General features: G+C 38.2%; 1 protein-coding gene across 9 annotated transcripts in view; it reads right to left on the bottom strand.

The window, feature by feature from the left end:
- Positions 1-1,118: 1,118 nt before the first annotated feature.
- The window catches only part of dipk2ab (divergent protein kinase domain 2Ab), a 43,251-nt gene continuing 27,657 nt past the window's right edge, over positions 1,119-16,712 (bottom strand). For 7 of the 9 annotated variants that reach the window (XM_079863424.1, XM_079863425.1, XM_079863426.1 and 4 more), the window contains 2 exons: positions 16,020-16,323; positions 1,119-3,105 (listed from right to left, as the gene is read on the bottom strand). In XM_079863424.1, the coding sequence (XP_079719550.1) occupies positions 2,774-3,105; positions 16,020-16,323 (636 nt within the window). In that variant the 3' untranslated portion in view covers positions 1,119-2,773. Of the gene's footprint in view, positions 3,106-16,019; positions 16,324-16,496; positions 16,631-16,712 lie in introns of all 9 variants that reach the window. The other 2 variants (XM_079863429.1, XM_079863432.1) reach the window with 2 other exon arrangements.

Here is a 16,712-nt window from a genome sequence, read left to right as displayed (position 1 = left end):
TGGCATATACTATCAACAGCAATATGAATCTGCAGTTGTCAAGTTGTACAGTGGTCGTGTGGTACAAGTGGGAGCTCTCATAAAATTCAGTTTACAAGTTGTAATTACGAGTTCTATGAGGACGAGAACACTTACAAGATTCCGCTTTACAAGTCGGAATCTCGTAATTACGACATGCCGTGAACTCACTTTATTTCCACCTCAAAGGCAGCGGAGCTCAGCACACCTACCTGATTACATTATCGCCACGGATCCAGTGGTTGGTTGAAAATGTTTATCAGTTGGAGCGAACTTTTCCAGAGAGTTCACTTTAACAAGCTGTTTTGATCCCCTGAAACAAACTCCAAGCAAATTCCTTTTTTGGCTTGATTTTGTTCAAAATGAAGCCACACCAGTTTGTTCTTTGATTTCGCTTTAAGTATATAAGGGCTTTACCAATCTATTTAAAAAAAAGTGTCTCTACCTATTACCAGTGCATAGCAATCATTAATTAGAGTAAAAAAATTAGTCACATATCCTGTGTACCACATTTGAGTTTCTTCTCATGAAAAGTCAGTCACTCAAAGGATTAGTTCACCAAAAAATTTAAATTCTGTCATCATTTACTCACCCTTATGTTGTTCAAACCTGCATTAGTTTCTTTCTTCTGATCAACAAAATACGTTTTTTTAAATTTTTTATATTGGTAACCAGACAGTTGACGGCAGCCATGGACTTCCATTGAAGAAAAAATAAATAAAAAACTATGGAAGTCAATGGCTACCATCAACTGTCTGGTTACCAACATTCTTCAAAGCTTCATACCTATGTAGGTAGCAGACAGCAAGGCGACTCACTATGTTATGGAACTAAGCTTACAAGTCAGCCTTTACACCTGAATGAACGTGTCAGTAAAGACACTGACATCTGTTCCTTGATGTATATATATTTTTTATATACCTTAAACCAGGAAAATGCAGGAACCCCTCACTTTAAGTACATTGTTGTTATGAATTGTAATAGTTAACAAATGATTGTAACTAAGAATGTCCAAATGCCTAAACTTAATTAATCTCTTCTGTAAAAATTATAATTTAAATCAATGAGATTCAAAGCATTATGACATCAAAAATAAAACGGACACTGGAAGTATATATGTATGTATGAGAGAGAGAAAGAGAGAGAGAGAGAGAGAGAGAGAGAGAGAGAGAGAGAGAGAGAGAGAGAGAGAGAGAGAGAGAGAGAGAGAGAGAGAGAGAGAGAAAGAAAGAAAGAAAGAAAGAGAGACACACACATACATATATTCGTTTATTTGATATTTAAACAGACTAAAAAGTTGTAAATACAACTTCTGAATGAAAGGCACAGTAAAATCAGACATGGCTGATATAATACTCAACTGAAAAAGAAGTACAGTACAAAAGCAGACAGTTACTTATGCACGCAATAAAATCTCTCACGTGCCAACACCCAAAGAGAGGCCATCCAGTCACTGGTTTAGATTTGACAAGAGCAGAGGGATCCTCAGTGATAATGGCTGATCGACACTTATTGCTTTGACTCTTCAGGGCCTGACTGGCCAGAACCCAAACATGGAAATAAAAAGATTAAAATTTTAATTAATTTCATTCATTTGCTCTGGCAGAAACATCAAGTTGAAAGTGATTAGCTAGCTTTCAAAATCCAGGCTCAATGGAGTGATGCTGTCAGTCAAGCGCTAGCGTACTTCATTATCTAACGCATACTCATTAGCATACTGATCTAATTCATTGGTCCACCAAGTGCAAAATCAAACTAGGGAAGGAAAAAAAAAAAAAAAACAGCAGGCTGATGGCTCAAAGGTAAATGATCTTAAGTGTTAGAGGCATTTGATTAAATTTTGATTAATTCAATTGCAGAGCTGTGAAATTGAAATGTTAAGATGGATTTTAAAGATAGAAAGTTAATTTTAGCCTGTGCAGATGCATGTTCAGTTTGATAGTGCTGCATCACGCCATGTGCCAGTACATTATTTATAGTTAATGGCCGATTAGAGACCTGGACCTCTCTGATTCAATAGTGCCACGTAATTTGGATTCATTGTGGCCCTCTCTGGACTTTGCTTGATTAATACAAACACAAATCTTTGTAACAAGTCTAACCACATTCATGAATCTGCTCTGGAGAAATTCTGATGGTTTGACAATGCAAAATTTTTACTGAAAGGCTCTGCCCTTTTAGTTAAGAGGTTTGAGTTATATAGAACCAGACTCTTTGGTATATGCAAAGCAATTCCAACTCATTTCCCCTCCAATCTGCTCTAATTATGTACAGATTTCCACATCCTCTCTACCATCTCAAAATTAAGCTTTATGCCAAACTCATTCTTCCTGGAATGTAAGTGAATCAATTAGGCAGAAGACGTTCACTAAAATGTTTTGGACAGAGTTAATGCTTGTGTACTAGCATTCCCAAGCTGCCTTTCCCAGTGTCACCATTTTGCAAGTAAACCTCCAGCGAGAAACCGGAGGATGTTGACAATGATGATGTAACCGCTGCCTTTATTGCAAAATAAACCATTGAATAAAAGCAATGAACCCAAGTCTTTTCAATAATTTAAGGATTTAGAGAAACAAAATGTACACATAACAGATTGTAGTGATGGACGATTGGTCTGAGATGAGAGTTACAAAGGACAGAAGCTTCGTCAGACCTTAAGTCTCTTTGTCATAAGTCTAATGGGGATCCCCAAACCCTAAAGACATCATCGGACATTGATGAATGAACGTTGAGCATTGACAGGTATAGGCGGTCATTACCTAGCGGTACCGCTGAGCTGGGTTAAGTACTCGCGCAGTTCTTTAGCTGCCTGGAAGCGGCCATACCGTTTTTTGGGGTTGGCGCACTCATCCAAAAGAGCTTCAAGCTGGCCGTCTTTGGCTATGTGTGGCGGGGGGTCATGAAGAAGTCCACCGGAGCTGCCCCGCCATGTAGCATATCGCGAAAGCAAATTTTGACAGATGGCGTAATAGTTGTGGTCCACTGTGACCCGTGAGCACAACATGTCTTTAGAGAAGGAAAGGCAGGCCTCCTTGTCGCACTCCTCAAACTTGCTCTCGTACCAGACGTCGTAGTTCTCAGGCTTATCTAGAGGAAGATGACAGAAACATGAGTAACACTGCAGCAGTTGATGAAAATGTAAAGACACTGAATTTGCTCTTTCATTTTTTTTAGGTTTTTGTAAAGAATAAGACAAGTTTCAAACTAACTGGGTCAATTATGTTTTTTATCTTTAAATAAAAAAAAATAAAAAAAAATACATGAATGCAATTCAAACATCCAATGACTTTGTGATACATGTCATCTTAAATAAACATGTTTTTAAACACTAAATTAAATTTCATGTTGGTATCTGAACAAAAAATGTGTCAGGGTGATACAACTGTCCTGCGATCATAATGGAAAATTGTATATCACTCTTATAATTTCTTAGATTTTGTTTTACAAAACTACTTCTGGAAAACTACCACATCTTGAAAAATATTGAGGCTGGGTATTGACACAAATTTCACAATTCGATTCGATAATTTGATTCAATTTGAATATATATTAGGTATAGTAAATGGCAAATGTTCTCAAGGAAACTAATTCTCTCAACTAATGGTACCTTCACATACTGTTTTCTCAGTCAGATAACCTTATTGATGCAGTTGCTTTAGCTCTTCTTCAATTATGTCAACAGATTCCAAGAATATCGGCTTGTCCAACGGTCTATAAAACTCCCCATCCTGCAACTGCCGCATAGCCTCCCTAATGTACTGTTCCCTGTCCATCACTACTTCCACACTACCCTTATTAGCTGGCTAATTTACAATTGTGTTGTCCCTCCTCAACCCTTTCAAGGCCTCCCAATCCCAAATTCCATTCTTCTCCTGCTTCTATCATTCCTTTGACCACCCTCTCATCCTCCTCTACTATCTTCCACACCAATTCTGGCACCTGACTCTTCCTTGGCTCCCACCCCCCGAGCTGGTTATAAATGGCGGCTTCACTCCTCCACCTTTCCCCCCTTCCTCCCCTTCAAAAAAGATGTCGCATCAGTGACATTTCATCTTTATTAAGCACTCTTGTTTTGGAGAGGATCACCACTGTACCATAACAGGGTGCCTCTCCCTTAGCAGTTTAAATGCTTTGCCCAGTGCGGCCACATCGCCTAAAGTTAGTTAGGTCGGCTTCCATTTGAAACAGGCCATACAGGAGATTTTCTATGGCCTTCCCCATGGTATTGATGTGATCATTCAGTTCTCTCAGCAACATTTTTTCTCTCACTAGCAATAGCCAGTGTAAGTTGATCATAGGCATGCAGACTTGAGCATTTGGGAAGGTTAGCAGATCAATGAAAGTGTGCTTCCTGTTGTTAATGCCAAATGACAGCAGCCCCTTCGTTACCTCTGAACTTTTTGGTGTCCTGTTCTTCAGAAGTTGGTAAATATGTGCCAATTGCGCACCACCTGCACTCTCTCATCCTGCACTGCTGGTAGTTTACCAACATTGGAGTCCCCCAGCACCAATTTTGGTCTCCTTGGCTGAAGAGTCCAATTTCTGAACTTGTCCCAGTCGTGCTCTTGCCTCTTAAAAAGGCTTTGTCCAACAGTTTCCCTTTGTTCCCCTTGCCTCTTCCCAAACCTGCCCTTTCTCTGGGGTCCTCCTTCCTTCACCCAACCTTTTCCTCTTCCTCCTCCTTTTCCTCATGTTCACCGCCATAAATCTGTACTTAGTCAATTCCAACCACCTCATCCATCATGACCCAGATCTCTCACTCTCCTCCCCTTGTTCCTGTACCCCGGTTACTTGGTCTTGCATCTCTGGTTCTTGCTCGACCTCTTCCGATTGTTTCCCCCCCACTTGTTCTCTTTGCTCTTGTACCTCCTGTGTGATGTTGTTCTCTTGCTGTGATTTTGCCCCTTGTTCTGGTCCCATCTGGCTTGACCCCTCACCAACCCACAGCTGTCTAATCTCTTCCATGGCCACCCGCAACGTCCCTCCTTGCATATTCCTCAAGTTTTGTCTGGCCCATCTGCTGGCCACCTCCAACACCTCCACGCCTGGATCCATCCTCAACAGCTGCGCTTGTACTCCCCCCTTCACCGTAAGATATTACTTCTTCAAAATCTCCAGGCTCTCGCACAGCCATCTCCTCACACCGCCATACAGTTGCCAACCTGCCATTGGTGTTGGGGCAGCAGGAACAACCGCCACTCCCAGCCATTTTGCAACCTGCTGCAAGGATCTTGGACCGGGTTCTTCTTCGGTATCCCTCATTTTTTTTCAGATGATGGACCATCTTTATATACATATGTATCAGCCATATAAGGCTCATCTCTCATCTCTATCCATTTTTGCAATCTATAACAGGATAACTCCTTTAATTCCATAATCTCTTTAAATAATTAGATGTTTGTAATAAATAATTAGATGTTTGTAATTCAAACACAAATGAATTACTACAATTAACCAATGAATTACTACAATCAAACTCATACTATCAATATGTATTATATAATGATTAAAATCCCACAAATATTAATATTTTTTCCTACCCAGATCTCACTCTATGAACTTGAAATTCCAAAAAATAGCCAACCTCCCCATATCCCTAACCAGGAGTACGACATTTTCAATATGAATTTACTCCAGACCAGCGAACCAAACCATAACCCCAAGAGTCACGCTCGATAATCGGACTCGGACTTGCAGTTCGCAGCGGATCGTCACCAAACTCGGTCAACGTGAAACAAAAGACACTGAAAATGCTAAATTGCTAACGTTTATAGGATATGTCGAACAGTGTTGCCATGGCGAGGGATTAAAGAAAGGCAAAAAAGGGAAACAGGAAGTGTCTCATATCCTGTAAAATCACTGTTTGATTTAAATAAAAATGGGATTATATGTTTGGTCATGGGGGCTGAATGAATGTAAAATGAATGTACAATTTTTTTTTATAGTCTAATATTTTTTTTTTTCTATAAATATTTTGTAATTTGGGGGAAATTCAAGGCATTAAACAATATTCACCACTAAATAAAACACCATTTACTTCTATATAAAACAATACATCTATATAAAAAATGAATTTCATTCTATTTTTTAAGTAATGCAGCATATTCATGTTAAAATAGGCAGATAGGAAGAAAGAAGAAAGAAATACAATAAAATGTAATACATATTATAACCATAGGCATATTTTTAAACAGGGTTGAGCAAACTCTTGTTGCTGAGAAAAGTGTTTTCAGACATAATTACTTTGATTAGCTATTGTAGGGAGGGGCAATAACCAAAATCTTATATCACAATAGAAGTAATTCTATTTTATGATAATAATGCTTCAAATAAGGTTGTTGTGATATCAACATTTTTGAGACCATTTTCAATATCACAAAAAAACTAATACTAGCCCAAGTAAAAAAAAAAAAAAAAATTTAAAAAAAAAAATCACACTTAATCATTTAGGAAAACAAACAATAGAACAAAGAAACAACTGAAATAGACCTGAAGTATCCTCATAAGAGCAGTCTTAAATGAATTATATAAAGTCTTAAATGAACGTAAAGAGTTGTGAGAAAACGAGATGCGTGTGAGATCTCTGTCGTGCAGCAGCGGCACGTCTAATGCCTAGTTCACACTACACAACTTTAAACGTCGGCAGATCGCTGTGCTGTTTATACTACGTGACTTGCTCTGGAGTCTTGGAAGTCATTGTGGTGTTCACACTATGTGACACTACGTAAATGTTCTGCAACAGGGGGTTACACACTACACGAGCTGACAACAACTCTGTCACCCAACGACTCTATCCGGTCCCAAAACCACATTTTGTCACGAAAACATGCGCAAGAAGTGGAATGGCAAATGGCGCATTCCAATGGTGCATTGTTAATTTGAAAATGGACGGCGGGAAAAAATTGGCGGTATTGTTTGCGCAATGATCTGTTTAGAACCCAGACAAAAAAAAATAATATGGGTGAAAGGATGGATAAGCACACGCGGGCAGCAGGGATTGTCTGTCAGAGAGAGTTGGAGGTAAGTAAAACATAATAAAAAAGCAGCTGCCTGTTGTGGTTTGGCAACGATGGTTACAAATACAAAAGGCTTTTGTAATGTCATAGCTGATCATTGGCTGTTGCTCGTCGCGACACGTGACACCACAGGCTATCGAGTCGGCCGACAGCTCCAGATATTTGGCATGCTAGATATTTGTCTGGCGTCGGCAATGTGTCAGCGAGCGTTTTTGATGCGTCGTTAAGTATTTCACACTTAAAGATTGCCGAGCGCGGATCACCCGCAGATTTGCACGTGATTACAGTCCGACCTGTCGGCGAGCTCGTTAACTTGCAAATCGGGCTTAAAATCCTGTAGTGTGAACTAGCCATTAAAGTGACAGCAGACTAATGCTGTCTGTCATTAATCAAAAAAACAAAGGTAACAGAGAAAATGACTCACTGCTCTTGACTAAAGACATTTTGTAGCTTTAATAAGGATTAATCTATATTTAATTAAAAAATGTACATAGTGCAGACTGTTTGATAACTTTATTCAATTTTTGTATATTTCATATTACCTGTAAGACAGGTAGGAAGGACACAGGTAAATGTGACATTTATTATGGGTTTATGTGAGGATTGTTTTAAGTTCACTTAAATTAAAAGATGTTATATTTTTTGAAGCCTAAAAAAAAAAAGGCTCTGGCCGAGCTGTGATATAAACTAAACGCTATAGGCTCTTTTGAAAAAGGGGTGGAGCAGTTCAATATGTCCCGCCCTGTTTTTCTGTTTCAGTGGAAATTACGTCAACACATTGAATAATGCTGTGCATTTCAAGTCACTTCAGCGGGCCTTTAAAATTGAAAACATTTTTTGTTTTTTTATAAATCATATTTGAACACACTCATTCAGTTTGAACACAATGAAAATATCAGTCGGTGGACCAAGACAGCAATTTGTGACTTAGCACAGAAGCAATCAGGTGGACATTTCTGAAGTACAGCATGTTCCTTCCTTAATAAAGGGACACAAATTGGCAGTTTTCTCTACCCAGAACACAGACCACATACAACCTTAATCTCCACACTTATTTTTCAAGACCCTGACAACCAGGGCAAATAAATAACATACTCTATGATGAGAAACTCTTTGGAGTTGCATTAATGATCAAATTGATTAGAGTGAAACAACCCAGGAGATGCCAACCCCTAATCATGTTTGAGAAACAATGCACTCCTGCCACTCCTTCCTCCACTTCAATGACTCAATCTACGTTTCCGACATCAGGCTCTGCCTCAGGCCCCAGACCATTGCCTAAACTCAATCACTGCTCAACACAGATCTACAGACTCTGAGAGCCAAGGTGAAGAGATGTAATTTACTCTGGTAGATGTCGGTCTGCGTGACTGATGTGTGATCAGACCCTGTTCTTGCCTCTAAATGCACAAATCGGTTACATACGTCTTTGATATAATATCAAAAAACATATGGGGGAAAGAAATGTGCGATTGTGGGTCTGTGTTTTTGTGCAAGTTTACATAGGTTTAATATCCACTAAGCTCTTAAATGATTATGCCCGGTGAGGTACATATTAAATTCCATGTACAGTATCAGTTGTGTGCTTTTAATTAGCTCAGAAAAATGTTTTTCTGTTTCACCTTTCCCCATATGCCTTAATACCCTTACATTAGAAGCCAAGCAAGAAAGCGTGCAGCACCACAAATTAATGCTATATGCAAATATGGAAACAGGAAATTACCATTATTATTACATTTATTGTAGAACATATCCTGTGGAAGCAGAGGATACAGTGCTTTGGGTGATTATTATAGCACTGGATTTTTATAACAATGAAAATTCAATTAGCAAAGCTTTGACCTGTCTTTATTTTGTCAGAGATATGTCTAGACGATACATTTTATGCAAACTGGACAAACCGTCCCAAACGATTCCTCCATTTTTCATGTTGCAAATGTTTTGTTAATTGTTAGATTGTTAGTTAATACATTAACTAATGCAAACTAATGAAACCTTAGTACAATGTATTAACTAACAAACTAACAATGAACAAAACATTGGTTACAGTATTTATTAATCTTTGTTAATAAAAATTGAGTCGTTCATTATTTGTTCATGTTTTTGATTGTTTGTTGATTTTAATAATGTATTAGTAAATGTTGAAATTAACATTAATGTTGATTAATAAATGCTGTAGAAGTATTGTTCTTAAGTTAAACCTAATTAAATTAGCTGTATTTTTTAATTATTAATTAGTAATATAAATAAATATTTAAAGGGGTCATGACACAAGAAAACATTATCCATTTTATCTTTTTACATCGCAAACCACAAGTAAACAATTTCATAATGATTTGTCTGTAAATAATAGCGAGGGGACAGTGATATTTTTTCATGTCATGAAGCCTTTAACAGTTATTCAATTAACTTTTTCTACATCAATGTTTACTTAAATGAAAAACAGCTACATGAGGTTTTAAATGCATTATTTACCAGGATTTAATCATTAATGCCAATAACAACTATTCTATTCTATTTATTTTAGATTGGTACAAAGAACAGTGACATTTTTACAGAAAAAGAACATTTTCTACAGAAATTTTGGAAACAACAGTAGCAAGAAATAAATTGTGTGTAACGGATCAATGAACTAGGACAATTTTTTTTAAAAAGTGGGAATTTCAGAACATTATATCAAATTCGACCAACAGCATGCCAAAGATGATAAACGTTCATTTAATTTAACCTTGAACATTATTAAAAATAGACAGAAAATGATCTGCATTCAGAGCAATTCCCTATAACAATATTGAAGGTTGTTCCTCTGAATCCCATCCCTCTCTTCCCTTCTCCTTTGTCTTTACAAACACATCATCTTAATCTGTGCTGTATTATGTCTGGACAAGACATCCGCCCATTGCAAGGCTGGAAGGAAGCTACTTGATCATTTTTAGCAGGCCAAGGAGACAAATGTGATTGTGATGTGGTGCGGAGCCGTGCTTCAGATCGAAATTCATTTTAGGCTGTGGCTTTCCCTGCATCGCTGGTCTAGACACACATTCTGTTTCCAAGACTTCTGCTGGGCTCTCTCCAAAGCACTGCAGATAATTTCATTACAGATCTGTGGATCAATGTTGCTTTGTGCTCTTTAAATACTGCACTGTTGAACTTGCAGCCTAATTGACTGGCCTTTGTACCACCAATTGTTCATAACAAAGGGTCGTTTTAGTCGCAAACTAGTTGCACAGCTGTCGAAATGTGTTTCTACGTCAAATTCTTGCTGCAATGCTAAACTTCCTGTTGAGTCTGATTTCAATGACTGCCATTTATAATCAACTGTGCATACACACATGTGTAAAATTGTGATTCATCAGTAAGTTGGCATTTAAACTGGATTTGGTAAAAAAAAAAAAACCTACAATAAAAAAAAAGCACATGTAATAAATACAACAATAAATATAAATGGATAAATATAGCAGAGATTCTTCTTCTTCTTCTTCTTCTTCTTCTTCTTCTTCTTCTTCTTCTTCTTCTTCTTCTTCTTCTTCTTCTTCTTCTTCTTCTTCTTCTTCTTCTTCTTCTTCTTCTTCTTCTTCTTCTTCTTCTTCTTCTTCTTCTTCTTCTTCTTCTTCTTCTTGAGGGTAACGCGGAAATGACATCATTGACAGGTGATGCAATGACATGGGCCGTGACACTGGTTAAAATTGCAGATTTTTAAACATTGTTGGAAACATTTGGGATAATGCAAGTGCACAAGTCAACAAAACATAACGGTGTTCAAGTGGTTTTTGGAAATTTTAATCCAAAAATCTAACATATTGTGCCTTTAAAGAAAATGTAGACAATGATGCTTCTCAGGTAAATTTATCTTGTTTTAAGTGTTTTTTTTCTTACTATTAGGATTGTGCAAAACAACCAATTATCATAATCGACTAGTCCGTGTTGAGGGAGCCTTGTATAATTAATTAGGCTGCGTCAGGTCCACAAAACCCCATTCAGACACATTTTTCATGGATATATATGGACACTAAGCCCAGACCTCCAACAGGGTAAATCAACAAATAAGCAATCACAATAACATTATATCCATATTTTCACTCATAAAAGCACCTACTCATAGAAATTTGACATCCATGATAAAGACCTTATATTGAAAAATAAATAACAAAATCAAATGGATTTGTATCATTTTATTGGATCCGTGCATTCAATCTTAAAGTGACAGCCGCAGGAACATTTAGTGTCACTTTAAGATTGAATGCACGGATCCAATAAAAGATACAAATCCATTTTATTTTGTTTATATTATTATAAAAGTAGCATAATATACACCCAAACCATCTCAATATAAGGTCTTATCATAAATGTCAATGTTATTCAAACAACAAAATGCAAAGTGAAAATCACTTTTGTAGCTTTAACAAAGATTAATTATATTTAATTTATACACTGAAGGCTATGCAGTTATTTTACATTTGATCATTCAATTTCTGTACCTGAATACTGTTAGACAGGCCCAAAGAACAATGCACTGTTTCATTCAGTTGTATCTTGGTTCTATTGTATTCTGCCCTACAAAGGCAAAAGACCTTATGTCGCTAGAGTGTGGAACTGAGAAAAATGACTTTAAAGATTTTTAGTTGTCCCGCCAAATTAATTATAGGTAGGACACTGGAAATCTGGCAAATAGATGTTTTAGTAATGGAAATTATATACATAAAAAAATCTTGAGCTCAAACTTGACTTTTGACCACTATTTTAAAGTTACTGTACTCTGCCTTTGTATTGTCAGCAAAAAGTGAGAAGTCATGCCAAGGCAAAAGGCAGAAACTTCCACATTATCAATATTTGGTTGCTGATCACCATTAACAAATCATTATAGTAACACCTGTATAAAATCTAGCGATCATGGCATTTATTTTGTATGATTTACAATTATTTATAGCCATCTACTTATTGCTATCCTGTGCTTTGGTTGCATTCTGATGGCATTATTAATACATTTGACATGACAAAATACCTATTAGTCCAGCGTTGACTCGACCGCGTTTAGGGCGGGGCTGAAGGCGAAGTTTTGGCACTCTGCCATCTAGTTTGCAGAGCTTTAATTGTTGGTTGTATTCATCTGATACGGCAATGTGTAACGTTTTTCTGTCAACTCTGCATAATCCTTCGTTATCGATATCGCACGTTTGTCGATGGAGCGGGTTCAGACCATACTAAATGTTCTGACCGCTCTGAGGACATCAGAAGTTATAGGGACTGATGGCAGCTGTACAAGTACACAGGCTACACCGTAATTTTAATTTTAATGGACATTAAAACAAAGGCAGATAACCGTACAATCTGGTAGGTAGCATTATTTGATTGAACACCGGCACAGTAACTTCATATTGACGTGCGGCTAAACAAAGGCAGAGCACCGTAACTCGTAATTTGAGCGTTCCAAAACAAAGCCAAAGAACGGTAACTGATGTTACGGTGTTCTGCCTTGGTTTCTCATGGGCTTTTGGAAGTTACTATTAAGACAAATCATTATTTTCTCGAAAAAAAAACCGGAATTGATTCAAGATACTTGTCCATATGGTAAAGAAGGTCTTGAATGTGCCAAAAATATAAACTCCAAAAATGAAGTTATGGTCTTTTGCCTTTGCACGGCAGTATTTATGTAATGCTTGTAATTTGTAAAAAATTTGTTTATTATTTTCTATGCAGATTCACTCCCCTACAAAATCACCTTGATCTTTCTAGAATGATTAAATCTTTCCAAATAGAGCTATTCAAATCATCTGGTGAAGGTATATACACATACATACATACATACATACAACAAAATGACTTATGTTTTTGCCCCCATTTTTCATGAGCTGAACTCAAAGATCTAAGACTTTTTTTTTTTTTTTTATGTACACAAAAGGCCTATTTCTCTCAACTATTGTTCACAAATCTGTCTAAATCTGTGTTAGTGAGCACTTCTCCTTTGCCGAGATAATCCATCCACCTCACAGGTGTGGCATGTCAAGATGCAGCATGATTATTGCACAGGTGTGCCTTAGACTGGCCACAATAAAAGGCCACTCTAAAATATGCAGTTTTATCACACAGCACAATGCCACAGATATCGCAAGTTTTGAGAGAGCCTGCAGTTGGCATGCTGACTGCAGGAATGTCCAGCAGAGCTGTTGCCTGTGAATTGAATGTTCACTTCTCGACCATAAGCCGTCTCCAAAGACGTTTCAGAGAATTTTGCAGTACATTCAACCGGCCTCACAACCACAGACCACGTGTAACCACACCAGCCCATGACCTCCACATCCAGCATCTTCACCTCCAAGATCATCTGAGACCAGCCACCCGGACAGCTGCTGCAACAATCGGTTTGCATAACCAAAGAATTTCTGCACAAATTGTCAGAAACCATCTCAGGGAAGCTCATCTGCATGCTCGTCGTCCTCATTGGGGTCTCGACCTGACTGCAGTTCGTCGTCGTGACCGACTTGAGTGGGCAAATGCTCATATTCGATGGCTGTACAGGGCAGATGGCAGATAGCGTGTATGGCGTTGTGTGGGTGAGCGGTTTACTGATGTCTACGTTGTTGATCGAGTGGCCCATGGTGGCGGTGGGGTTATGGTATGGGTAGGTGTATGTTATGAACAACGAACACAGGTGCATTTTATTGATGGCATTTTGAATGCACAGAGATACCGTGACGAGATCCTGAGGCCCACTGTTGTGCCATTCATCCATGACCATCACTTCATGTTGCAGCATGATAATGCACGTCCGCATGTTGCAAGGATCTGTACACAATTCCTGGAAGCTGAAAACATCCCAGTTCTTGCATGACCAGCATACTCACCGGACATGTTACCCATAGAGCATGTTTGGGATGCTCTGGATCGGCGTATACGACAGCGTGTGCCAGGTCCTGCCAATATCCAGCAACTTCGCACAGCCATTGAAGGGGAGTGGACCAACATTCCACAGGCCACAATCAACAACTTGATCAACTCTATGCGAAGGAGATGTGTTGCACTGCGTGAGGCAAATGGTGGTCACTCCAGATACTGACTGATTTTTCGGACCCCACCAGACCCCCCCAATACAGTAAAACTGCACATTTTATAGTGGCCTTTTATTGTGGCCAGAATCAGCATCTTGATATGCCACACCTGTGAGGTGGATGGATTATCTCGGCAAAGGAGAAGTGCTCACTAACACAGATTTAGATTTGTGAACAATATTTGAGAGAAATAGGCCTTTTGTGTACATAGAAAAAGTCTTAGATCTTTGAGTTCAGCTTCAGCTTTATTATATATATATATATATATATATATATATATATATATATAGAGAGAGAGAGAGAGAGAGAGAGAGAGAGAGAGAGAGAGAGAGAGAGAGAGAGAGAGAGAGCAGAAAAAACAAAATAACGCAATGTCAGTTTTTCCAATATAGCACCTGTTGTGAATTCAGTGAACATTTAGCATGAGAATGTTTTCTACTCGCATAATTACGCAACTTAAAGGTAATTAATAGTGAATGAAACCCAATGTCCTTAAGCTAGCTTGTAAAAACAGTGCTTTAGTACTTCTTCAAAGCTGAGCTAAAACAATTTAAATTCATCCTAGCTGAGCTGTTTGACTGGTAAAAGGGGACACCCTCCCCTCGAGGGCTCGCTCCCACTTCAATGACAGAGCTTCTTCTGTGAAGCTTTTGGCACCATGACAAGTCGCCATTTAAGAGAGAACCAACTGGCGTCATTCTGTCCTCACGTGAGAGTCTCTCGCACACACACACATGCACATAGACATGTATTCTATCTGAGGCTTTCAGGAACAAACCGTGTTCTCTGAATAGTGTTCTATCTGATGTTGGGTATCTCCCCTGAGTTTCTGGGCTAAAGGCACAATGGCACATATCTCTGTGTGCTGGTGACAAACTTGATATAACAGCACTTCTTCATTCTGAGTTCTACAGGTGTTTAGCAGGGTTTACAATGTACCTCAAGTAAATGATTTTATGTAGAACTTCAGCACAACTGGTTACTGCCTAATCATCATCAAATGCAAAAATTAATGAGACATTTTTTTATGAGACATCATTCTTTCTTTGTTTTTCCATCTTCATTTTATTTTATTTCCGTAGTAATAGTATTAATACGTAATTACGTAATACTTTTTAGTAGTTTAAGTTTTAGTTAAAAATAGTAACACTGTTCCAAACTTGTATGTATGCATTTTTTTATGAACACAAAAGATGATATTTTGATAAATGTCTGGCAATGTTTTTTTTTTCTTTTTTTTTTTTTCATTTTATAGGTCTCATTCCATGTGTACAATGATTCACAAGGATACACAACACCACAAAATGATCATAGCAGTAGTCTGTATGCATTGAAAATTTGAAATATAGTCTGTGCATTAAATTAAAGTCTTCTGAAGTCATTTTACAGCTTTGAGAGTAGAACAAACCAAAATACTGATGCCTAAAATTAAAAATAATAATAATTATTATTATTATTTTGAGCCTCATGTTTTCAACTAATAATGTAATCCATTGCACAGAATCACTGACTGTTTCGTCTCAAAATCAACTTAGTGTTCAGTTAACAGTTCAATGGAGAGAATCACTTAAAATGTTGGTTTGTTCTGCACACAAAGCAATCGTATGACTTCAGAAGACTTGGAATTTAGCACACTAACCATACGGAATATTATGGTGTATCTATGGTGCTTTTGGGTGCTTTTTAATTCTAGAAAGCTCCAGTCTCCATTATTTGTAATTGCATGGGGTAAAAAATGATCAGTGGATTCTCTAAAATGTCTCCTTTTGTGAAAGAAAAAGTAATTAAGGTTTGGAACAACATGAGGGTGTGGAACAACAACATTTTTGGGGGAGCAAATTAGAGTGTAGGATGCAGTTGTAACTGCGGTAAATCAAACTCTGTGTGAAGAGAATGAGATTTACTGGACATGTAGGAAAGGGGCAATCTATTCACTTACTCTGTTTTATCAACCTCTTGTCGGCCACAACAACATTCTCCGCATCCACAACAATGACCTTCCCGTCCCGCGGGCCCACAGCGAAGTTGTCAAAGCTGACGTCCAGCAGGTAGAGAGCAAAATCGAAGTCGTTGTTGGTAAGCTGCTCAGCAATGTCCATCAGTTGCTTGGCCAGGTCTACCCTCTTTTCCCAAGGAGCATTAAAGAAACTCCACAGCTCCTCGCCCACGTAGTTCACCGCCACCATCCGCCCACAGGCACCCAGGTACTTCGCAAATGGCCAGCCTTCGTCTGAAGGGAAACTCTGAAAAGAGCACACAAGGGAACGATTTGGAGTTTATGTACAATGACAGTTAAAAGACCATACTGAGTGAGTTTTCAAAATTCCCATCATACCCCTTTCAACAGTCATCAAGTTCAAATGAAAACGTTTCTTCGGCCAAACTAAGTTGGCTACTCCATATGAACTTCAAATACCTTCATAGAATAACAGTAAATTGGACTACGGGGAATTGTGATTGGTTTCAACGCTGACGGTAATGCTTCTGGTGTCCAGACGTCGGAATTGAAATGTTTTGAGATGAAAGCTAACAGCTCTGGTAGGAGGGCTACTTGAAGAGGGGGGAAAACACGACATCAATTGCATGCAAAACAGCAGGTTATTATTTTAATATGATGCTTGTTTTGTCTGAC

This window comes from Squalius cephalus, assembly GCF_949319135.1.
Source record: "Squalius cephalus genome assembly, chromosome: 25".
In the NCBI taxonomy this organism is placed as follows: domain Eukaryota; kingdom Metazoa; phylum Chordata; class Actinopteri; order Cypriniformes; family Leuciscidae; genus Squalius; species Squalius cephalus.
The sequence above is the reverse complement of the archived record's forward strand: the minus strand, read 5'-3'. Positions and strand labels throughout refer to the sequence as shown.